Source organism: Alosa sapidissima, chromosome 20, assembly GCF_018492685.1.
Source record: "Alosa sapidissima isolate fAloSap1 chromosome 20, fAloSap1.pri, whole genome shotgun sequence".
NCBI classification, from domain to species: domain Eukaryota; kingdom Metazoa; phylum Chordata; class Actinopteri; order Clupeiformes; family Clupeidae; genus Alosa; species Alosa sapidissima.
The window spans coordinates 28,182,327-28,208,511 of NC_055976.1; the positions used below are offsets into that span (position 1 = coordinate 28,182,327).

The 26,185-nt window shown below is 39.6% G+C and overlaps 1 protein-coding gene across 3 annotated transcripts in view; it reads right to left on the reverse strand.

Annotated features, from left to right (window-relative positions):
* Positions 1-22,818, reverse strand: part of slc2a9l2 (solute carrier family 2 member 9, like 2) — a 168,653-nt gene extending 145,835 nt beyond the window's left edge. Inside the window, exons 1-3 of one of the 3 annotated variants that reach the window (XM_042075284.1) lie at positions 22,780-22,818; positions 5,702-5,772; positions 1,270-1,368 (exon numbers count right to left, since the gene is read on the reverse strand). In XM_042075284.1, the coding sequence (XP_041931218.1) occupies positions 1,270-1,368; positions 5,702-5,755 (153 nt within the window). In that variant the 5' untranslated portion in view covers positions 5,756-5,772; positions 22,780-22,818. Of the gene's footprint in view, positions 1-1,269; positions 1,369-5,701; positions 5,773-8,961; positions 9,139-9,663; positions 9,681-22,779 lie in introns of those variants that run through there. The other 2 variants (XM_042075285.1, XM_042075283.1) reach the window with 2 other exon arrangements.
* Between the last annotated feature and the right edge of the window lie 3,367 nt (positions 22,819-26,185).

Here is a 26,185-nt window from a genome sequence, read left to right on the forward strand (position 1 = left end):
TCGGATAAACGTTGTGACCTGTGAAAACTTTTAAGGGTTTTTGATTAAATCCAATATGGCAGCCGGATCAATTATGTTGACGTCACAAATTCACATCTGTCGGATTTAGGACTTCCCACAGTATTAACAGACACCACTAGTAAGTTTTAATTCCAAACACATCACCCGTTACAGGCCAAAACGTGATTTTGCTTATTATAGCGCCACCTATAGGTGAAAAGTCATCAAATGTATTGAGCATCCTCCTTATTGGGTCCTGACCCCATGTATTGAGTTTGGTTTTGATACGTAAAAGCTTTGCTGAAATATTACTTCACTTACTGCCAAACTTGATTGGTTGTGACGGCCGAGAGGTTTTGAATATGGCTCCAAAAAGCAATGCCTTTATGAGTCATGGTCTGACGATGATCTGCGTCAAGTTTCGTGAAAATCAGACACATTTTGTGACCTCTGAAAACTTTTAAGTGTTTTTGATGAAATCCAATATGGCGTATGGTCCAATATGGTGGAAATTGACATCATGGGGTGCGTTGAGTTCGGCTTCATCCAAGTATTCCAAATATACCTCAATGTGTACGGCTGAAACGTTAACCGCATAGATGTAATGCAAAATTTGACACAATGGTGGCGCTAGAGCACTTGACATGAAACTTAGTGAAATTAATCATATTACTGCACCGAATCAATGTGCCAAATTTCCCAACTGTTTACTGTATGGTTCAATGGCAAATGAGCGTTTCGTTATAATAATAAGAAAACGTAGAATCACTGTGGCTTGCCTCGCTGCTTCGCTGCTTCGCCCCCAATAATAATAATAATCCTTACAGACACAATAGGGTCAGAGTCTGCAACGGTGCTTGGCCCTATTGAATGGAGCTTGTAGCCCAAGCGAGCCAGCGATTGAATCAAAGGTGTCAGAAGTGTTAGAAACACCCCCCATCCTCCCAGCCATCCAAACTGTGCAAATCTGGATTGCCTTTTGACTTCACACAGCATTGACTATCAACGGCTCCAGAGGCTGACTTTTGATTGTGCTAAAGCGAATGAGAGGCTTCATTAAACAACAATCACAGCAGAACTAACCGAGTGACAGCACTTCGTTAAATGGCAAAACAAAGAAGACGTGCCATTCCTTTGGATCAAAACAGCGGGTCATTTCACCTGACATGTAAACTCAGACAGCCCCTTCCGATGCCTGAGTCATTGGGAAGACCAAGCTTTTGACGCATCTGGTGTATGAAAGGGGGAGAAAGCAATCGTGGTACTCACATTTGAGGGTGCGTTGACTACAGAGAGGTTGTAGCCGTAGAGGAAAGACGAGCCCAGCGCACCAAAGAAGGCTGCACTTATTAGACAGAGGGTCAGGCCCTGTGGAGTGGACACACACACACACACACACACACACACACACACACACACACACAGAGACATGTCAGGAACTGAGAAAGAAATACAGCTAGACTGAGAAGGCAAGAGAGACATCAACACATTTAACTGTAAACAACAAGCCGCATGGACTTAATGCACTTGACGCTAGTTGGATTTAATTGCTATTAAATACAATTAGCATCAAGCATCAATTAAGCTATCTCAAGATCAGAGATGATAAATGTGTCTTCAAGAGAGGTCAACCTAGTAGCTGCCTCTGAGATACACCAGAAACATGTTGTGCAGATGGTGGCTGATAACCCAGTCAACAAAATAGAAAAGAAAGCTATTTAGATTCCTAACCAAAACTGATAAAACAATAAGCTCTATATGGTCCAAACTGATAAAACACTAAGCTCTATATCGTCCAAACTGATAAAACACTAAGCTCTATATCGTCCAAACTGATCAAATACTAAGCTCTATATGGTCCAAACTAATAAAACACTAAGCTCTATATGGTCCACATCCATCTGCTGTATGGGAGGAGGGCTGGAGGCCACAAAGCCGAAAGCCACAAACTCTGAAGCCTCATTATACCTGAAGCCCAAATTGCATGTTAGTGTTCAAATATTGCCTGCCTCTCTCTCTCTCTCACACTCTCTCTCTCTCTCTCTCACTCTTCAAGACAGATTTTATATTGCATTTTAAAGCGGTCATGCTTTGCATAAATGTATCATTAAACTGTGAAACTTTGAACTTTTCAGAAAAATTACGTATACTATCCTACATGCTGGCATATTGGCATACCAAATGTACCCATTAGTTACTTAAAGTGAGGTACAGTCAGATATGATTTTACCTAATTTTGAGAACATTCATAACAAGCACAGCTAAATACTAAATGATAAATAAACAGTTTTTACAAAGCTGATAATTTGGAAAGTAGCATACACTTACAATTATTATTGCAACTATTTTAAGGCAAATTATCATTTTGAAAGGGGAACTGAAATCCCATGTATTTCCTGTGCACCAGTGCTGCCTTCCTTTAATTGACTGATAGTATCATGAACTCACAGTATTGATCTTACGACAAGCACTAGAGATAAACAAGCCACTTCATTAGTAGACCCTTGTGAGCATTTCATACGCATTGCAATGCCACTGACGAGTCAAAAAGAGACGTAATTGCAGATGATTGGATTTCAGACTTGACAAATAAGCAAAAAACATTCCAACGCCATGACGACTGGCACCCATCCATTACTGATGTTTGTGACTCATGGCTTTTAATGTGAGGTGACATCTGCGAATCAAATCCATGTTAATTAATGGCAAACATCTGAATGGGGTATGAGCAATACAAGCAGGCCTGTCAGATGCTATTCAACAGCCTGTCGGCCCATGTGTAACAGATGCTCTTTTCACAGGCATGATTTCGAAAAGGCTGCTATCCATGCACATGCGTGCGCGTACACGCACGCACGCACGCACGCACGCACGCACACACACACACACACTTTGCCCAAACAACCATGCACATACAGTGCAAATATGAATGCTTGTTCTTACTGAATTATATCTGCTAGTGTGTACATTCCTACAACCTTCGCTATCTAGGTGTTACCTCAAGAACACTAAAGCTAATTTATAGACATGGTCCCTCGCCACAAACGCAGTCAAAGAATGCACAGTGACACAGGTAGGAAGACAAGATTCCTGGATTGGATGTGTCTTTAATCACACACAGTGCTGTAGCAAGTTTGCCTGAGCATGCCTGGGATCTGCACACTGTGCCACACAGAGCACTATTGTGACAGTCCCCACACCTGGAGCCCACCACAGAGAGGAGAGTAGGGAGAGAGGAGAAGGGAAAGAAAGGGGGAAAGAGAGAAAAGAAAAGAAAAGAAAAGCAGAGATGAAGGTAAAGCAGGGGAGGGAAGACAGCATGCAGCAGAGGTAAGGAATCATAATGAGACACAGTGAGCTGGGCAGAGGAGAAAAGTTCTACAAGGAGGAAAGACCTAAGAGGGAGAGAGAACCAGAGAAAGAAAGGAGAGAGAGAGAGAGAGAAAGAAAGGAGAGAGAAAGAGAGAGAAGGGAAAATGCTAGAATAAATGGTGGTGGCTTTGACACCTTCAGGCTAAAGTTCACTCGGCAAGCAAGGCTGCAGCTTCTGCTTCCTGAAGAAGCCAGCACGGTGGCGAGCCACCCGGGATGTATTTTTAGACTCGGAAATGAGCGTGTGATTTGAGTGACAGCGAAAGAGTGGCTTAGTCCGCTTCGGCAAACAAGAGTGGGAGGAAAATTCAATGGAATGATAATTCAATTACATAATCATAAAGACCACCTTTTGCTCAAGGACCACAAACAAGAATGCAAACCATGTCATCATAACAATGTGAGGGAACATATTTATTTTCTGCTAACACAAAGCAGACTGCCTATGTAGTATATTCAAGCCAAGCGACAACTTCTTCTCACTATTGATTTAAATTAAGACCGGCATAGAACAAATCCATATCTGGGAAATAAATAAATAAACACTTATGATGATCAAAACCTCTGACTAATTACAACTGGAAAGCTAATTTCACATTAATTGGCTTGTGTTACACTCAGATACTTCTTTAAAAATTGATCGTCATGGACCGGGACAGGGGCCTCATTCACTGAATCTAAATTATGCTTGCTCAAAGCACCAATGTAAATTAATCTTAAAGGCCATTTTGCTTTTTCTGGGTTGTGATGGCAATGATAGAATGCCTTAGAAAAGGGATTATTTTAGGACAACGACTTTAAAGCCGCAAGCTTGCAGGTCAAATCAGGGCAAGTGTTTCAAACTAGAAAACTTTATTGAGTTTGACAGGATGCTATTATAATCAAGACTCAGTAGGCATGAGACAAATTCTACATGCATGTGTGAGTTGTGATGCGGAAAAGGCACCATGTACACAGCTTCTTGGCATGGGTAATCTGTGAACTTCCTGGCCATTAGAATCCCCAGTGGAGACCGATCTAGACAGGAGAGCTGTCGCTGAACATGCATGTGAATAATCATCCTTAATGTGCATAATCATCCTAATCACGTCCAGGCACTTCCTATTACAATCAGAACACTTCTGTGCTTTATTGTCTGAATACAGCTGCACATACTCACATACAACAGTGAAATACCTGATCGGCTCAACTACACTCGTGAGGAAAGATGCATAAAAAACACCTTATTTGCAATTGAGACATCAATATCCCTTGACCCTTTTACCCAAATCTGAAGAAACTACCTTGACTGTACCAGACACGGCCCAACCTGTATCTATTTCATTGAGATAACGCTAGTAACTTCATAGGATTAACTACACTGAATGGTATCACCAGAGACCCCATAAAGATGATAAGATAATGCAGAGGCTGCTGAATGTAAGTGGGACAAGGTCAAGCATTGTGAGAGGGCAACGCCAGTGAGCATGACTGCTAGGTCAATTAAAGCAACACCAAAGAGTTTTTTGTACCTTACTGTAAAATATTGTTTCCAAAATCGTTTCAGTGGTTCATCAACTCGTAACAGGGTGAACGGCATTCTCTTCGCGACCCTCTATCGGCTATAACCGCACTATGCAAGTTTGCCAGATCGGGTAGCGGATCTGTAGTTCGATGGAATGATGAGACATAAGAAACTACAAATTTGACTTGCTTCTGATGTCGCAATACATCATACTTTCATAAAATCATGCAACATATTCTACCTTGTCTGTAGACCTCGTTATTTCCAAAGCCAGTGCTGGATAAACAAATAGCGTGCGTGCGACAGAAAAAGTGCTTTGGTGTTGCTTTAACTGGACATACGTTATGGTCACATGCAGTACACACAGTAAACTGGCCCACTTTTATGCCGAGTCCCCCCTGCGACCCCTCACCCCCAACCCCCTTCCCATTTTCTGTGTCAAGTGCTTTCACCTGTTACAATCACTGACCTGCTTATAAGAACCACGGGAGGCAGTGCATTCTAGCTGCTCACGTGGACCAATTCTGGACACTCAGAGAGAGCATGTGGGTTTTACAGCTGAGGTTATGGCTGGACCGTTTCACTTAACTAACATCTTTAACCTCTGAGGGTCATTGTGAGACAGTCATTAACATCGGCAGATACTTGTATTTGCGCATACATACACACACGCACGCGCGCGCGCGCAAACACACACACACACACACTCGAACAAACCTTCTGTTATGACTGAGAAGCCTTGCCCATTAACATATACTAGATACTTGGTATGTGCGCACACATGCCCACAAACACACACACACACACACACACACTCAAACAAACCTTCTGTGATGACTGAGAAGCCTTGTTATTGTTGTCTTCTTCAATCGTGCCCATGTTTGACCTCCAGTGTTCTAAATGAGACAGACAGAGTGAAAGAGTGAGGGAAAGAAAGAGAGTGAGTGAGGGAAGAAGAGAATAGTAATAGTCATATTACTATGCTATGCTATGACTCAGTTGTGTGATTGCATAGTGATTTTAGCGGCTGCCCGTTAACAGCTGTGTGAGAAAATGAGTGAGTGATTCTAGGCTGACCTCCTTCAGACAATATTTTTTTATATAAAATAAAGTTTGGGCTGCCCAATATTAAATCATCTTGTTCACAGCTTCAACAGCTGCATTGCCTCTGATGGCCTGAAAGCATAACTGCGCCATCTTGTTGTCACATAGTTGTTGGTGTAGCTGACGTTTCCCCACAACTGCGGCATGGTGCAGTCTCATGAATATGTTTTCAATAGTGATGCGAGGGTAACAATTCCTACCTAACTGCTGATAGTCAGCCAGGTCAAGTACTGGTCATTCTGGAAGCAAACTCTGAACTTTACAGTTGGTAAAAATGTATGTCTATCAAACAATTTACAGTCTTACATTAAATTCCTTTTCAAATCAACGACATACTCCATCTATGTGTCTGCAGTTCAATTTTATCATGCTGTAAGTCTGTACTGAGTAAAGCTCAGTCTAGTATCAGGTTGAGTCAGGTCTAGTAAGGTATTACTACAGAGATTCAACCTTTGCCTTTGTTGCATAACTATGTTGTTTACTATGAATATTTGTTTAACTGATTATTTGTGTGAAATACAATATAAAGTCTTAAGTTCATGCTGCCATGACGTTTATGCTCATTTTAACTATGTCAACAGAGAAGTACAGCAAAATGTAGGTCAAACATTGCCAACAATCAGCACTAACTCAAAATAGCTAACTTATGTTTCCCAAGTTGCAGATAAGCACTGCGCTTATCATGAGCTCATGACAAACCACAACACAATCAACCACCAGCAGAAGCTGCGACCTGCATTTCTTCAACTATGCATCTGATGACCATCAGGGATGGATTACTGCACGGGCCTACCGGGCCCAGGCCCAGGGGCCCAAGGGGTCAGAGGGCCCTGAAGCTCAAGCCTTTGCATGAATCATTGCCTCAATATCAACAAATCAGGATGTAGGCTATGAATCTGACTGAATTTAGTATTGGCCATCACCAAAATGCACTAGAATACAGGAAATCACATCAAATAAGTTACAACATTTCTGGGGGAGGACCCCCAAACCCCCCCCCAACATATGTGACAATTAGTGGGGGGCCCTTAATACATCTGGGCCCAGGGGCCTGAAAGTTCATAATTCGTCCATGATGACCATAAAGCATGGCAGCACCATCTTGTGGCCAAAGATTACATGAGTCTAATTGATTTGAGGCTCTCTACCCCAGGCATATATGACTTTCATCAAGGCTCTTTTTTATTTTTCATCTTTTTTAATTATTTTTATAATGAGAAAACTGAGAAGAGCAAAGCCTTATGTAGGCCATTGTGCATATCCCAGGTGCAGGAGAAAGGAGTCCGCACACTTCTCCATTATTTCCATGCATGACAAAATAAAATCAAGAAAGGAAATATTGTCTCATATTTTTAAGTATTTTAGCACACACACATTCCTCTGGGGACTCATCCGTCTGGGTGTCTCGGGTGGCATGAATGGGCATAGTGGATTAGCCCGTCCTCACTGTTCGCTGAGCACACACACTGAGTTGACAGAAAAGCACTTCTTATGAGTTTGCCGACAGTAATTCCAGAAAGAAAACTAAGCTGTAATTACAACATCAGGCAGCACAGGGCTACAGATGCACCACAGGTTCCCAACAGAAGACAATTTACACTAACACTCATCCCTCTGACTGACAGTTTTATCCAAAGAGGCTTGTGACATAATACCGCGAGACAAACAAAAAAACTCAAGTGAGCTTCAGAGACCCGTGGAGAGGGACACAGCAGCACGGCGATACTCAATTTCAAACAACTCGACATACAGTAAGCGCATTAGGAAAGTGCCGATTCAGATACGGGCTGGCTGGAAGTGGGGATCACAGTATGAGTTGATGAAAGGCTCTCCAGAGCGCAGCTGACTCTGGCACAGAGCTGGCCCTGACCCGGCCCAGAGTCGGAGCCAGCGGCTCCATCACAGTGACTGATGTCTGGCGCCTCACTTTTCCTAATGGCACATTTCAGCTCTACGCTGCCTCTATGAGTCACAGGATGTTGCACTTCCACAAAAAAACGACCTGCTGACTCAGTTGTCAGCAGCGTAGCTTTTATACTTCCTCCGATCTCCGCATCATCTTCTGGCCCTTACGGCCTCTTTAAACAGCCTCTCTCAAACACTTACTGTACGCTTCACTTCACCGCCCCAATAAATGTTCAGCGCTGTCTGGCTCATTAAAAAGCTCAAGTGTTGTTTGTTTACTTCCACCATGACATCTTATTTATGATAATCATGGAGGTGAATGTTTTATTATTCTATCATTGTATTACTCCAAAAGAATTGTGATTTGTATTGCATAATCATTCTTGCACCATGATGTTTGCCATTTTAGTGGAGCATTGAGCAATGGCATTTGCCCTCTAATGGAAAAAGCACTGCAGCAAGCCTATCACCTAAAAATGTATAAACTAAGCAGACACAAATGGCTTTTTCCTACACTGCATTTCTCAGACAATATTCTAAAACCATTCCAGCACATCCTGATATATACACCGATGTATGCACAAATTAGTATAGGAATGGAGCTAAATGCTGGTGGCTTTCCATGCTCTTTGTATAGGACCTTTACAAGCAAATAAGAAACTAGTCAAAGTTAGCTACTCGAAATACACTAACCCCTACTACACACTCAGGATCAGACACATTCTTACTAGCTTTATGGTCATATACAGACAGTGGCACTGATTCTGAACCAAAGACAACTCAAACAATCCTCACACAAAGAAAAAAGAAGTGTGCAGGTCACAGTTAGAACCTGTCTTGACAACACACAAATTGAAGCCCAAAGCATAAAATATAGTCAATGAGAGACATGGCAGCCAATCATGCACACATACACACACACAACTGAGTGCTGTCAAATATGAGTGTTTGACCTATCTCACAAACAAATCCTCCCACGGCCATTGAGTGCTATATCAAATTCATTCAGCGGCAGTTATCGATACCTGGGATGTGGAGCAACCACGCTCACATTTCCCAGCAAGCAACACACTTACCTTCACTGAGATCCTACAAGCTGTCTCAGTCAGGGTTGTGCACAATTCGAATTGCAATTCTGCTTCCTGTTTGCTACCTCAATTGAAATGCAAGTGAAATTCAAGAATTTAATTCGAATTTAAGAGCCAGTTTCAATTCAATTCTGGAATTTTGCACAAAATGGTCTCAGTTCAGGAAATGACCCAGCAGTACTGGCAACCTTTATATTGGCTTCAAAAAGGATAATAAATGATTAACACATAGGAATTGCATAATAACTCTGGACGGTTAGGCTGCACTACAGACCCAAGTGTATACTCTCTTTCTCTTCCTCACACACACACACACTCACTCACTCACACACACACACACACTCACTCACACACACACACACTAACTCAACTCACTCACTTACACACACACACACACACACACTCTCTCTCACACACACACACACACACACACTCACTCATTCACTCACTCACTCACTCACACACACACACACTCACACACTCACTCATTCATTCACTCACTCACTCACTCTCTCTCTCTCTCTCTCTCCCACACACACACACACACCTGGCTTCCCCTGTAAATTTGAGAACAGAGTGATATCAAATAACAAATGTATTCTGAAAAGTGAAAATACATAAAGAAATGCATTTCCTTTTAACAGATATACATGTGCTTCAATTATTGGCAACATACCTGGAAATGCCTACCTTAGCCAATACTGTAAAAATGTACCTCTCCCTGGGAACTACTGTATATGTTTTGAACAATGTGATTTCTATTTTCTAGTGTATTGTTTACTAACTGCTTGATAGTGTACATCATTTTGATCACTTTGTGAGCAGTGTTTGATTTTGAGCACAAGTAAAAGAGTCAGAGGTTGTGAAAATAGTGCTTGTGTGTGTGTGTGTGTGTGTGTGTGTGCGCATGTGTGTGTAGGCTTGTGCCTGACAGAGAGAGACCTTTCCTGATATTGATAACCACATCATTGGGAAAAATACTAATACAAACCATAGAGTGGGAAACAGACACTGAATCTACAAACAGTATTTACAATCAAGTTCATCGAGACAATCATTCATGACCATGAGTAGCTACCAGTTTTACTGAAAAGGTTAGGCTGAGATATGGCCTAATTTCCTGTTCCGAGCATTCCAGAAATACATTATTACTGTAGTCATCCGAGTCCAAACTTGTGAATAAATGATTGCATGCCCCACACTATCATGACCACGGGCCCTGGGCACAAAATCTGAATGGGCCCCCCTCCCTCCCTCCCCGCACGCACGCACACACGCACACACGCACACAGGCAAATAGTAGCCTAAAAGCTCACTCACGCGAAGGACGCAATCAAACAGGCTACAGATACGTACAGGCTACAGATACGTATGTTTTGGTGTTGATTTTTCTCATGGAAAAAATAGGCTATAGGCTAAAGGCTAAACGTTGATCAACTAGCCTACAAGCTGAAATTTGGTAATGGGTGGAATTGTACTGTAATTGCAATGACATGAAAAATGCGGGTTGCCATACAATCAAAATAGGAGTTTGAATACCCAATGCATCCAAAATACTAACACTAAATGGTTCAATCAGGACAACATTCACATGGAAACACTGCCCATAGCTGAAACCACATCTCCTGGGCTTGGCTTCTAAGATGCTGTCTTTAAATATTTGCAAGGCATATGTGAAACTATGACCTCCCCATCCAAGGTGTGTTTAGCAGAGGCCAGAGGCTATTTTTGGGCCAGCGGCAGGACAGAGTACACAGTAAGATGAAAAGAAGAATGAACGTCCGCATTCTGGCTACAAATGGCTAAAAAATACCTCAAAAAATGTTTCAATCTAACTGGGTCTTCTTTAAGCCAAATAGTCTAGGCAATCTGTGAGAAAAAATCACCAAACCCAAAACTTGTAACAGAAAAGTGGTGGAACATTGTCAAAATTGGAATTATTTGTGCATAGGTCAATGGCAAAAAGCTGCACCTTTGGCAGTTTTACTGAACTTTCATAGTACAGGTGATGTGTAAAAATTAGGTCAAATTCTTTCATAAAGGCATGAAACTTAGTGAACTTGTACAGTTTGGAGCCCTGGACATTTTCAGATATAAAACCCTTATTAAAAATCTCTAAAGGTCGCCGTGGCAACCAAATGTTCCACTGAATTAAGCCTATATTTTGCATCATCTCCACAACCAAAGATGGTAGGCTATCTCAGAACAAGTGATGTCTACTCTCAGGGATGGGCAGTATTTATGATACACGTATTACATATTTCAAATGCAAAATAGAATGGCTTCATATTTTGTATCAAAATATTTTATAGGTGTGTATTTTTGTAGTTTAAAAATATTGGCAAATATTGTTTGTAAAACCAATAAGTAATTTGCACACTTGTGATCAGAGATTCTGATTATCCAGAGCAAGATGAGTAACATAATACCCCCCCCACACACACACACACACACACACACACACCCCAACAGAATTTTAACCATCACTTCAGGCGCGCGCAAACCTATTTTTGACCAGGGGTGCTGAATAACAAAATTAATGGATGTCCGACGATTTCTCCTGATGATCCTACCTGATCAACAGCTTTACACAGTGTAATATTCTGGGCATGCATTGACAGAGACTTCATTGATGTCAGAGACTTCATTCTCTAAATTATATGTCAGAGTTTGAAGCCGTTATTTTAAGGTAATAGAACTGCATTGGGTTGCTTTAAGCCCACATTCTGTGGCTCTCAGTATGTTTGGTACACACTGCCAGTTCCTACAAGGGCAGGGACATCCTTTTCCACTTTCAAAAAACTCCTGAAAACCCAGCTCTTTAGAGAACATCTACTCTCATAGCAACACTTACAACAAGTCTTACTGATCCTAGCACTCACCAGCCGTTTTAAACTGACAAGTAACTGTTAAAAACAGCACTCACCGACGCACTTATTCTTACTGTACTCTAATGTTTTTTTTAAACTGTCCTAAAATTGTGAGAACTGTTCTAAAAACTTACTGTTTACCATGTTGTTAGTCGCTTTGGTTAAAAAGCGTCAGCCAAATGTAATGTAATGTAATGTAATGTAATGTTTGGTGGTTAGTTTGTACCACTTCACAAGTTCAGGTGTGACTTCTTGAACTTTCTTTACTTTGAGCCAGTGAGCTACCACTGTTCATTGACCCTCAGTCCTGAATGTGCTTGTTCGAATGCTTGTGCTAACTGTCAGACATGTAGCAAACCACCCATGTGTATCACCGGGTGATGATCTCTTTTCTTGTCACTGTGCACTTGCCAATATTGTTGCCTCTATTGCCATGATATTCCTATATCACTGCTGCAGACTCCTCAAACTCTGCGTGTGCTGTAATGTTGACTTAGTACCTAAGTCGATGTAAATGACAACTATTCACAGCCAACCATTTGGGTGGGCTGGTAGAAATTTTGAGTGGGCAACATAGCAAAGTGGTCAAATTGCATCAAAATTGACATAAACACAAAACACAAACACAAAAGAAATTGGTAGGTCAAGTTGCTGCAGCCAACAGCCAGGGATGGGCAGTATGTCTGATACATGCATTTATAATGATACAAGTATTTCAAATACAAAATAGTATTTTGTCATTTGTATTTGATTTTGTTAAAGAAGAAAATGGCTTTGTATTTTGTATCAAAATAGTTTATAGGTGTCTATTTTTGTAAAATACTGCCACATATTTTTGGTAAAACTAATAGCTGTTGTTCTCAAACACTGTCCACATAATCAACAGAGTCAGTGTGCTGATGAAGGAATAGATTAAATAGACAGATATGGAATGTTTGCAAAGTGATATCATGCCCCATTTAAAGAGTATTTTAGTACTTTCAAAATGCAAAAATACAGTATTTTATTTTGATACATTGTATTTTGACTTAAAATTAGGGTATTTGAATACATGTTGATGTATTTTTGTCCATCCCTGCCAACAGCTAGAGTAGCCAGTGCTACACTCTGGGGGGCATCTTTCATCTTCAACATGACTTAGATATTTAAGTTGTAATGAACAATTGTACAATTGTAGACATTCCTAGTTTTGGGTATAGCTGTTTAACTTGTTTGTTTGCTTTTGTCTTTGAGGTTCTAGACCAGACCACAGACCCGTGTGCCGATGGCCCTGTATTATTTGTGTCTGTGTGCCTGTCTGTGTACACCTGTCAACCATATACCGTAGGAACGTCAGCTATTACCAACCGTCCCGTATTTCCAACCTCTTACGTGTATGTGTCACTTAATATTCATTTCTATACAAACCAAGGTGGCGGATTCCTAAAGAAACGCAAGCACCAGGCTTGGAATTTCACCATTCTGGGGGCAAGGCCACTTGGCCTTCAGTTGGGCATATTTGGTGGGGGGCACAAAGGCCACATGTCAGGGCACCAAGGCCAAAGTAAACTATACAGTAGTAGGCTATAAAAATGATCAAAGTTTTATTTAGCCTATTCACTGCAGTAGACCTGCATCACTGTATGAAACATTACAAAAACATGAAACATGACATAATACATAGAACTGTAAATCATCTGATCATCTAATATGTACAGGTATCTAGGCTATATATAACATTTATTTTATATTTGGCCTGTTATAAAATCATGTATTGAACAATTTAACCACAGCTCAGCTTTAAGAAACTCAAATAGCCTAGATGCATGCTTAGCATTTTGTGCTCATTAGGCTAAGGCTACTTTCACAAACTCAGTCAGCTGTCTGATTTACCAATATCTAGGCGATATTTGTAACATTTGTTTTGTATTTGGTTATGAAATCATGTGGAACAATTTAAACACATAGTAAAACTTAAAGCCCAAATTTGGAGACATCCATGCATGTCGAAATGTACTGCAAATTCAAAACTGGATTAGGCCTACTCTGGAACGGCTAACTGTACAGGGGACTGCTTACACCTTTGTGTTCAGTAAGGTATGCTGTTTATTCTGATATTGGTTTGTTGTGTGTTAAAAGAAGGGTTCGTGAAGTATTCCACCGAGATGAATGGGTTGGGAGATCATGGGACGCAAAACCTTCAGTAGAATGTATGATTAAATTGAATTATATTATTTACTTTTCTCGCGAACTGTTCAACTCAGCAGTTATCGGGTAACATCGTTTAAAAGCTGAGAAAAAGTTCTTTCGTGTGATACTTGTGATGTCTGTGTGATGAATAGGCTACTTCGCGAGTAGTTCAACTGAGATGAATGGGTGAATTTGGACGCACTTTCTTTCTTGCGCTGTCACTGTCTCCACTGCGTAAAAGACTAAATTAATTTGCGCTGTGAATGCTAAGATTATTTTGACAGGCCACAGGCTAAATAAAAATCGCTATTGGTAGGATGCAAAGCAGAATATTGAAAGAAGGGGGCACCAAGGCCATCGTGGCCTGTAAACCTCTGATTTTCAAAGGGGCCTCACGGCCAACGCAAGAGGCAACGACGGCCATGGCCGTGGCTGCCGTGAAATTCCTACCCTGGCAAGCACCCACACCATAAGTGTATCTTAATTTGCTATGTACCAAAAATGACATTTACCGTGACTCGAAGAGCTGTAAACAGTGTTATAATGCTGCATGTAGAAATCCGCTTGGAGCTCCAGTAGAATTTTGATTTGCGACGAGAATTCTTGTTCTAACCATTGATGTTCCGTGAGAAAGGTTGGGAATAGGCACCCACCAGCCCAGCACTAAACTCTGAGCGTGGTAAACAAAATCGGATATTTCAGGCATTAAAAGCCTAGATTCCTAGACAAACTAGATTTTGTTCAAATCTACACACCTATGGCTACTGAAAAATGTAAGGTTCATTTATCAAATGTTATTTTGAAGTATTAAAAAACATCATTGTTTTAGAATTTTCGATAAAAATGGTTGGTAATTGACACGTTTATGATACATCACTGACAAAATTGCTGACAATATTGCTAACAACATACCTACTAACATACATTCCTACAAACATGTGATCATAACTGAACATATCTGTGCACATACCTTTGAACTATACTGAGACTTACCCTGAGGCCTACACTGAGACTTATTCTGAGAACTATATTGATGCGAGACTGTGAGGACTATACTGACAACCATATGAAACATACATACCTGTAATAATACATTATTAGTTTGACATATGAAAAAAAATTAATATGAATAAAAGAAAAACATAAAATTGTGGTTACTTGATTTTGGATATTCAATCTTGAATCTAAAGTGATGATATACAGTATCAGACCACATGCTGTACATTTGGAATCCCAAAGCCTTGAAGGCTTTGCAAAGCCTTGAAGTGCAACTGAAGTGCAGCATCAGTTTTTTCTTGAATTTCCCATTGGGGATCAATAAAGTATCTATCTATCTATCTATCTATCTATCTATCTATCTAATAATGAACCCCTGTGCTAAATAGGCAATACAATAAATGACCACTATGAAACCCACACATGCTATACATGTTAGTCTGATATTAGTAAAGTAGCCTACAAATAGCAATACTAATCGTAATAATAGTAATAGTAATAGCCTAGTAATAGCAGCTAGGTATTAATATACTTTACAGAGAAAAACTACCTCTCCATAAGAAGAAAACAAAAACAGAGCAACATTGAGTTCACAATTCAGACACAGCTCACGTGGGAACTCTGGGTAGCCTATCTACTACACAGTAGGCCACAGTAGGTTTTACATACTAGCAAGGACTCTATGGGCCCTATTTTGGCGAATAGCTTAAATACATTTAGGGGTTTGTGCAATCCACATTCGGAGTGGTTTTGTTATCAAACGTCAGGCGCCTGGCGCAAAAAGGCGGCTTGTATGTTTCTTAATCAGTCATGGGTGTGTTTTGGGCGTAACATCCTTTAAACCAATGAGAATGACATCTGTTATTCCCTTTAATAGCAAGCAGCGCAACTTCAAACAGCGCATTGGTATTTCAATAGTCAGCGGCGCATTTGAAGGAAGCTGCTTTCACGCGAGACCGTATGAAACAGGTATAGTCAGGGGGCCTATGTGGTTTCTGTGGGTTTGAAATGTTAATTTTTGGAGAGTGGTTGGATTGTTTTTAGAGGTCATTGAACATGGAGAAAAATGATGTTTTACCTGTTTCAACACTATTTTTTTTGAAATTGTATATTTCACTGTAATTAACACCATAAATGTTGCCTAAATCACTGGCTATTTTGAATAAAGTTCACAAAACAGTTATTTTCAACAGTATGATTGTATGTCAGTATTATGATTGTATTTCAAACAATTAGAGATAAGATCAATAACCAATCAGTTTCACCAAATACACATACTCCATTGCTGAAAGATAGCAAAAACATAACAGAATCACAGATGAGACCTCAAACAACATTTCATTCATTTACATATACACAACATATTAGATCTCACCTCCACAATTTCCTCATCAAAATCTACAAAATCTCACCTTCTTAAGACTGCTCTCCCCTTCCTGGATAATGTTTTGCTCTAGATTATAAATAATTCAATGCTATCAGGGCATGTACCGCAGCGGTTTAAGACATCTGTTATTAAGCCCTCCCTCAAAAAACCTAGCCTTGTATCAATACTGGTCCTCCTGGACCTCAGCGCTGCCTTTGACACCATAGACCATGACATACTACGACATACTACTTAGGCTTGAAAATTTGATAGGCATCAAAGACTCAGCACTCGCTTGGTTTAGATCATACCTTCCTAACCGTCAACAATTTGTACAGGTCCATAATAAACCATCTACCCAGATTATGGTAAAATATGGAGTGCCTCAAGGCTAGTACTGGGGCCCCTGTTGTTTAGCAGATAATACACAACTATACCTCTCCATAAAGCCTGATGAATTAACCCCATTAGCCAAACTTGACACATGTATAAGAGATATAAAGACATGGATGACAAATAATTTCCTGCTTTTGAACTCAGATAAAACAGAAGTCATGGTTTTAGGTTCTAAAAAGATGAGGGATACCCTATCCACATCACAGGCTACATACTGTATAGTGATCTTCCACTGACCTCATCCACAAGTGTTAAAAACCTAGGAGTTATAATTGACCAGGACCTAGCACTAAATAATCACATAAAACAGATCACCAAAACTTCATTTTACCATTTAAGGAACATTTCAAAGATAAGGAAGTCCTTATCCTTACCAGATGCCGAGAAATTAATCCATTTTGTCACCTCAAGGATAGACTATTGCAATGCTATTACGCTGGCTGTAATAATACCTGTCTAAAAAGCTTATACAAAATGCAGCTGCTCACACACAAAAAAATATGAACATATTTCCCCCATCCTAGCATCTTTACACTGGCTACCTGTTAAAAGACATTGACTTCAAAATATTACTTATATCTAGAGATGCACCGATAGATCGGCTGGTGACCGGAATCGGCTGATTTTCACGTGATCGGCCATGACCGGCGACCGGCCGGTCAGTCTGAGACATGCCGATTTTATGCCGGTCAAATACACTCGTGCGCCGCAATTGTAACAACACCCATCTGAGTTTGCAAAGTTTGAAGCTAGCAACCAGGCCAACACTCAGGGCTGGAAGTAGGGCTACAAAGAAAGCGCTAATAGGCTACTGAGTTTTTCTATGTGCCAAAAGCTTTAGTTCTACCATTGGCCTACTGCGTGGAATTTACTAAGCTGTCACTTCATTAGGTCAATACGTAAACATCGCTCATCACCGCCCGTCACTGCCGCTAATTGCGTGCCCACAGCTGAACCACAAGCCTGCTGAACGGAGATAAACGACTGCGACATTAAAAATAATCAAAGATGTCAACAAGCAGCGACATACAGTAGCCCTAGTAGTTCTACTCCACTGAAAAAAAAAATAGGGGAGACCGGGTATGGTTGTAACATGGGGAGAGTTGTAACATCACCAATTCCACCAATCAGGGATAAGATATGAGCCATGTGACAGTTTCTGACTCCTCAGACTTCCTTAACGATCACACATGGACATTTTCAAGTTGTTAGTGCCATTTATCCCAGAGTAAGGAGAAAAATTCAACATCTGAGGTAAGAAAGTAACTTTTTTTTTTTAGATTTATTTTTTTCTAGTGCTTTTACCATTGTAGATACAGTTGTATGAGTTACATCAGGTCAAACTATAGTTTCTCTAGTAAAGAATGGTGTAGCTCTCTCTTGCTAATGTCAAAGCACCATGCTAATACAGCTAGCTAAACAATGGATGACAGTGGTGGGGTAGGTTGTAACACATTTTTTGAATATGTTACAACCTGTGGAATGGGGCTAGTAGACCCATTTAATGTCTGTTTAATTTCATCTTTGTGTGTGTGACTGTTCAGCCCTCTCTCTCTTTCCATGAGAGACACAAATACATACACACACAAAAGTATAAACGTTGTGGTTTTTATATTTAGTTTAAAACGTTAATATGATCTCCATTCTCTATGTGAAGAACGGATTGTATGGTATACAATATGTTGGTGAATCTATTTTCACACCCTGTGTACCCTGTTTATGCAATAAATCAGTATATCAAATGGAATTCCATTTTTTTTCTGCATTTTTTTTTACCTGTTACAATCTACCCCAATAGGTGTTACAATCTACCCCAGTAGTGGGGTAGGTTGTAACAAAGGTACACACTGTATTTGTCATAATCTCACAAATTCTGTAATATAGTTGAAGAGATTTAAATGGTTGCCACTTGTAGTAGACAAATGTGGGTACTTTGCCAAAAAGTTCCAGAACTGTAGCTTTAAAAGAAATGGTAGTTTTAGGTGCTGAAGAAAAATGTGTTACAACCATACCCGGTCTCCCCTACTCTAACTATTTACTGCACGTCAAGTCAAGTCAAGTCAGTTTTATTTGTATAGCGCATTTAACGTGCACAGAGTGCCACCCAAAGCGCTCCACATAGGCTATAGGCTAAGACATTGTCATTGACATACAAAATCATAGACTAACAAAGACAATAGCGGACGGAGCGGCGTAGTCGCCAGCGTACCCGACACCAAGACATAGAACTACATTTAAGAAATAACAAACGCAAAAGATGAGGGACGGAGCGGCGTAGTCGCCAGCGTACCCGTGACACCAAGACATACAAGACAAACAACAAACAAATTAATAAATAAAATAAATACAAATTAAAAATAAAATTAGTCCAATTTCCAACCGGCTGAAAATGTCCAAGGGCAATGATGACTCGCGTGAAATTGCGCACAGCTGTGTCTCCACAACCGATGCATGCACGTAGACTAGGGCTATGCCTTAAAATACCCTAGTCTAGCAGATTGAGAAGTGGATGTCGTGAAAGTGAACAAACGATAGCCTATTAGAAAGGCAAACAAACGTTAAAGTTGCTTTTGACATAGTAGCCTACAATGAAGAAAACTGACGCTCTGAATACTAAATCAGTCGTCTCGGAAAGTTTGTATAGCCTAATTGATGCATTTAACCGGAATTTGGATTTAATTTTTTCACCGCAAAACAGACGTGCACTGTTTTCATATGGTGGAGCACCTAATTGCTATTAGCACTTCTCCCCTGTGTTTGCGTGATAGCCTGGGCTGCTACCACTTTTCCCTCGCCCTCCCATAAATGCATCAATGCGTATGAAAATATGTTACATGGTAGTATGTTCAAATGTATCATGAAAATTGTTCTTAAATCTTTAGTTGGATATCGAGCCTTCCTTGAATTTCCCCTGGGGATCAATAAAGTATCTATCTATCTATCTATCTATCTATCTGGATGTGAGAAGCATAAAATGGGTGTTCCATAACTTAACTTAATCCATAATTTGATACTGCATCTGAAGTTAGACTTGAAAAAGAATCTGTCTGCTCACCGGTTCCATTTTTTTTAACCATTTCATCATTGATAAGTTGATTACACGTCTATGTTCTATCAAATAAAAGATAGAAAATAACTATTTGTGTGTGTGCTGTAAAATGGTTAGAAGAAATTAAATCGGAATCGGCTAAAAATCGGTATTGGCAGGTCAAACTCTATGAAAAATCGGAAATCGGTATCGGCCCAGAAAATTGCAATCGGTGCATCTCTACTTATATCTCTTGGTTGGTTGCCTGCATTGAAAGACGACACCTCATGAAGACGATCTTTGGTCTGCTTCTGACAGAAGAAGCACTTACCTATGCTGGCAGCCATGTGTGTTTGAGAGAGAGAGAGAGAGAGAGTTTGCATTTTGTGCATGAGTGGTAACAAATACTATTTTAACAACAACTATTGTGTCCTCTTCTGTCCTCTAAGCAAACCCTTAACCAGAGGTGGACAGTAACTAAGTACATTTACTTGATTACTGTACTTAAGTATGATTTTTGAGTATTTGTACTTTACTTGAGTATTAATATGGAAACTTGTGACTTTTACTCCACTACAGTACATTTGAAAGACAAATACTGTACTTTTGACTCCACTACATTTGAAATATCAGCATGAAGTACTTGTTACTTTTAACCACATTTGGTTCTTTCTTAGATGCATAAGTGGGGTCAAAAATGACCCCAGCGGATGTTTTTTGCAATATCTTGGTAATTTAAAATGTTTATTGTTTAATCTTCCATGTATCAAATAGGTTGTCTTTGGCATGAGGCCATTTGGATTTTGTACCTAATTGGTATATATTTTTTGTAATTGCATTTTTTGTATCAATACCACACTTTTCCATATGTGGGGTCAAAAATGACCCCAAGCATTTTCTATGGAATTTCAAAGGTTAACCCTAGGAACCTTTGATTTTTATCAACTGTGACTATCAGGTATACATTTACTGATATATTATTAACATCTTTTCATAACATATCAATGTAGGTGTCATAGGAAATTACAAAAAACTGCATGTTGCCCTGAGGCAACATTGAACCATAACGGACTTGCATATGGCCACACCAAATATACTAAGCAGGGAAGCAGCTGTATATCTGAAGTGCATGAGTGTGCTTCATGAAGTTTTATAGAATGCCATCACTATGGTTGAGTACGTGCCCTGACTATCTATCATACCAGCATCCATGGCTTTTTGGTGTTGCGGAGAAGCTGCAGACTTGCTGCCCTGTACCCTGTAGCCCCAAGTGTGAGGCCTGACTGATCCCTCTATAGGACTACTCCCTGTGTTTCTCTTTTGAGACAAATTGCTTACTAAACTTTCAGAAAGTCAGGTGCAGGTCTCAGAGGGAAAGTGGATGTTGTAATGTGTGTGTGCAGGAGTGTGCATCAGTATGCATACATGAGTATGCATGGGTGTAAGTGTACAAACTCATGGATGTGTTTGTGTGGTTGTTTGTGTATATGTATACTGTACCTGATAATGTTTGGGGAGATTTATGGAGCTTTTAACTAGTAAATAACAGTGATTTTGGTGATTCATATGATCATTTGTATTATTATAACTTCATATCTGTAAAATATTGATTTTCATTCCGCAATAGTACAATGTGGCCTGGGGGCAAAAACTGAGTTTAAAATGAGATTTTTGTGAAGTATGAGACTTGTAATCCATTGAAAACCAGATACATATGTTTGTGTTAGTGTTAAGTTATAAGGATAGGACCGTTATGGTACAATGTTGCCATGAGGCAACAAATCTTAAAAATATATAAAAATTAAAAACATTATAAAGATTCTCATTTGTTATTCTCATCATTATCACCATCATCAAATCATCATCTTTAACCAAAATTAAAGAAATTTCTTAAGTTTACAGCATAAAAAGCATTCATTTTAATTGGGGTCCACTCATGGAAGAGTGCGGTAGATCATGCATCTAAGGGTTAAATGCAATAATGCGACAGACCATCTGAAAGTTCATCTTTTTCAATAGTTCAGTTTTAACTTGGCGGAATTGGCTGTGGTAATGATGGTTACAACAGATTCATCAGAACATCCTCCAAGTAGCCTGAGAGAACCCAGAAGAACCTGTTAGCAATTGAGATTTGAGAAAAGGTCTGGTGTTAACCAGGCGAAATTGGAATGAAATTAGACAATCACCTGACATTCACTACATAGCTAGCTCTTTAGCCTGCATTATTACGATAAATAATCTATTCATAATTGAGTTATCTGGTTTTGTATTCGGCAGTGAAAATGTTTTAGATTTGTGAACAGAGAATGAATAATGATTTAAATTATATTATTGCATCCATTTGAACAGTTGCAAAGTTATGAAAATAGGTCAAATGTTTTTGGTGGATGTAAAGAACTAAAGGTTCCTCTTCAATTGTGTAGTCTACTTCGTCCACCTCTGCCCTTAACAAACCAATGGTTTATCTCTGACTTCCTGGCACAAGCAGGATATTTTAGTTAGTTTATGACATTTTAGTTTATGATTCTCCAACAAGTGTAGGCTATGTATACACACATTTCATGACACATATGCACTGTTGTCCTGTAAATCTCAACATGTTAAAGTCAATAGGCTATAGATAGATAGATAGATTGATAGATACTTTATTGATCCCCAAGGGGAAATTCAAGGTAATATGCAATGTACAGGCCCAAGCCAAGGATGCTGACAGCACAAATGTTTATCACAAGTCCCTATGACACGGGTCAGTAAAAGTGTGAATCCCTCAGATACGAGGGACACTGTTGACATCCAGAGGACAGGGCAGTGATACATAGATTATCAGCAATGCACAAGTTCAAACTCATAAGGCTACCTCATGTTTCTGCCATCGGATTCTTCCGAAGTGCCATCTAAAACTATATTTACCAAGATAACCATTTGAGCGCGTGTCACTATACATTGCACAAATAAATGTAAACTGGTAGAATATCACTTACCCAGACACTTGGCCTTCTCTTTCCATGAATGACTACAGATCTCGGGAATCTCTTTAACTCAAACCAAGTGATTTACTTAAATTTGACCGCATTCCCACTATCACATGAGGCACATTTGGGAGAATTTCATTTAAATGACTTGCGCGGATAGGCTATGCCAAACCATTCATTATATAGTCTCTACTCTAGAACAATAACTTTGTCTACTATCCTGTGGAAAACCTTTGCATAACCTAAGTTAAACAAATCGAAGACAACGATCGACTATATGTAGGTCTATGTTGAAGAAGACTGTTTTTCGACTTCTCTTTTCTCGTGGTGTTGAGTTATTTTTAACATTGGGCTACTTGCACTGCGCACAGGGATGAGCTCGCCAACTATCACAGCTAAAGAATGTCTTGAGCGTGTACCACCCCCTAGGGGTAGGCTAGCATAAAAACTATTCACTGGCGACTACGTATGGTTCTTTGAAAACTTACTCAGGTATCCTGACAACATGCTGAACACAAAGTTAAAATTACGCTAGTCCTGGGCAAGTCCTGACCTGTCAAATTGGAATTTTGCTGCAGTTTTCATACACAGGTCTAGGCCTATGTAAGGCCTACCTTGTGACTTGTCCCTTATACAATTGTCTAACGGTAATGTGTATGTAATTACGATAACAAAATGTTCCGTTAGGTTGCTTCCTATAATGCTATTTCTTCTACTTTAAACTGGAGGATGCCTCGCGGTGCCGCACTGACTGCGCGCATCCAGATGAGCGCACTATTCAGAAAAAAGACCATGTTGAGATCGAGTGAGATTGTTAATGTTTCCTCTTTTTGGTAGTCTTCATTTTATTCTAGTCAAGTCGCAATCCTGCTAAATAATAGGTCTGTACAACAACTACATCGACATACAGTAGGCTACCATCAATTACCTGGCGCCATTAGCTTGGTCGTTGTGTTTGTGTTAGAGTTACAGTCCATCCATCAAAAGTAGGCGAGGAAAGGGAGGCGAAATCTCATAGGCACAAAAGGGATAATATTTTCAAAACGTAGTCATGCTGTTCCGCATAGTCTAAGGTTTTGATAAGAAATTGATATAGCCTAAGCCTAACCAAACGTTTCCCATGGCTCTTCCAGCTGAATTAAAAAACTAACGACAGGGCGGCAACAGCAATATATTGCTGTTAAATATAATATAATTATATATAATTACAACAAATATGATGGTAGCAACAAATATGACGGTAGACTATAGTCTCAATCATATTTGTTGTAACACTTGTTGCCCAGAAAAATGTGGAAGGTAAGATGGTACGCAGATGATACCATCATATACTGTACAGTAGCCTACTGCCAGATCTCCATATGAGGCATTAAAGAAAATGAAGGGTGCTTTCATAATATTACAAAAAGAATATACTCAAATTAAAACTGGTGCTAAATTCTAAAAAGACTAAATATATGTTGTTTACTCACTCTAGTAATGTACAGGATCTGCCTCAAATTGTCACTACATGGCCAAGAAATTGAAAAAGTGGCATGTTCTATATATCTGGGTTTTAGATGAAAAGCTCTCATTTAAACCCCATGTAGAAGTCTTGGTAAATAAGCTGAGAGTTAAGTTAAGTTTTTATTACAGAAATAAGGCTTGTTTTAATCTAAAAGTAAGGAAGGAACTTTAGCTGCTACCTTTTTGTCTGTTGTGGACTATGGAGACACTATATATGCATGCAGCAAAATCAGTATTATGTTCACTGGACTCTGTCTATCATTCTGCCTTGCGCTTTGTCACTAAGGCTGAGTACTCCACACATCACTGCAGCTTATACAGTTTATGAGGTTGGCCTCCTCTCTCAGTTCGTAGACAGCATCACTGGCTTGTCTTTATCTATAAGGCAGTGATAGGATTGTTGCCCTCTTATTTATCAGTTTTATCTCCAGTAGAAAACAATAGGTACAATCTTAGGTCTAACAATAGCATTCTTTTTATTACACCTGCCGTAAGGTCTGAATTTGGTAAAGTCGCCTTCCGCTATAATGCCCCTTCAACCTGGAATGCTCTGCAGAAACAGTTGAAGCTAAGCACCTTTATTTCACTAAATGAGTTTAAATTGTATGTCTCAGAGACCTTCAGCTATAAGTGTAATTGCATATAGGCTACTGTTCTTGTTATATTCTTGTGTTATATTTCTTTGTCACTATGTTTAATTTTTGTCCTTGTTAGGTGTTGTGTTGTGCTTTGTTATGTTGCTGTATAATGTGTGGTGGTGTCATAATGTTATGTAATTGTGATGTGCTCTGTTTGTTGCTTTTTTGTGTTCTTTATCTGTATTTGCTGCTGTTTATGTGTGCATGGTTTCTGTTTGTTGTTGGTCCATTGTTTGTCTTTTGTAGGCCTAGATGAGGTTTCTCTATTTTTACTTATTGCCTTTCTTGGCCAGGGACCATTTGAAAAAGAGACTATAGTCTCAATATGAGCCCCCTGGTTAAATAAAGGAAAAAAAAAAAAAAAATAAATAAATACAAATCTCAATCATTCAAAAGTTCATTTTCTCCCGTAATTTATTTCAAGAAGTAAGACTGTAATATAATCTAGATTCTTATAGCCTGGGAAAATCCATATGAGCTTTCGGCAAATTCCTACCTACCAATTTAAGTTTAATTTCACTGCTAGTTACGCCCCTGCTGGAAGTCAACAAACCTTTTCCAGACCCACTCCCCGTTGTACAATTCTGAAGGTCTGGGTGTTCCCAGGCTAGATTCATTCTCCTTTAAGGCATCATGAGGGGGGGTTACCTAGCACACAGGCCTACAGACCTACTGCACTGCTATGAGCTACAAGCCTTCTTTTTGTTTTAATTTTGATTATTCTAAACTTGATGATACATAAATGTCAACCTGAGAATAGCTCTAATCAGCTAATTAAGACTGGCAATGGTTGCCTGAGAGCCTTTATTCTCTAAGTCTATGCAGGGAGGGCAATAGACCTTTCCATGATATTGTGATTTTTTTTAGATGCACATGTACAGGATCATTTTTATGCCTCATCTGGTTCATCTGGTTTATCTTCTGCCTGATTTGTCCTCCATTCATGTACAGATCTGATTACCCAACTATAGTCTTTTAGGCTATAGCCCACTTCTCTTTCAATATAGAATACATTTTTTATTATTTTAATTTCACATGAGCAAGAGTTGAAACAAATCCAATACAGCCCAACAATCTGATGTTCTCTTAAAACATTTCAGTCAACCTGCCAAGGAAGTGTCCATGCTTGGTTAACTATCCATGAGAAATTAGAAACAAACAACAGTTCACATCTGCATACTTTTCCAGTCGTACAAAAGCTCAACGTGGCAAAGCCAGTCTTAAAGATCCAAACTGATTCAAACTAAAGGGCCAAGCAAAAGTGGTAATGG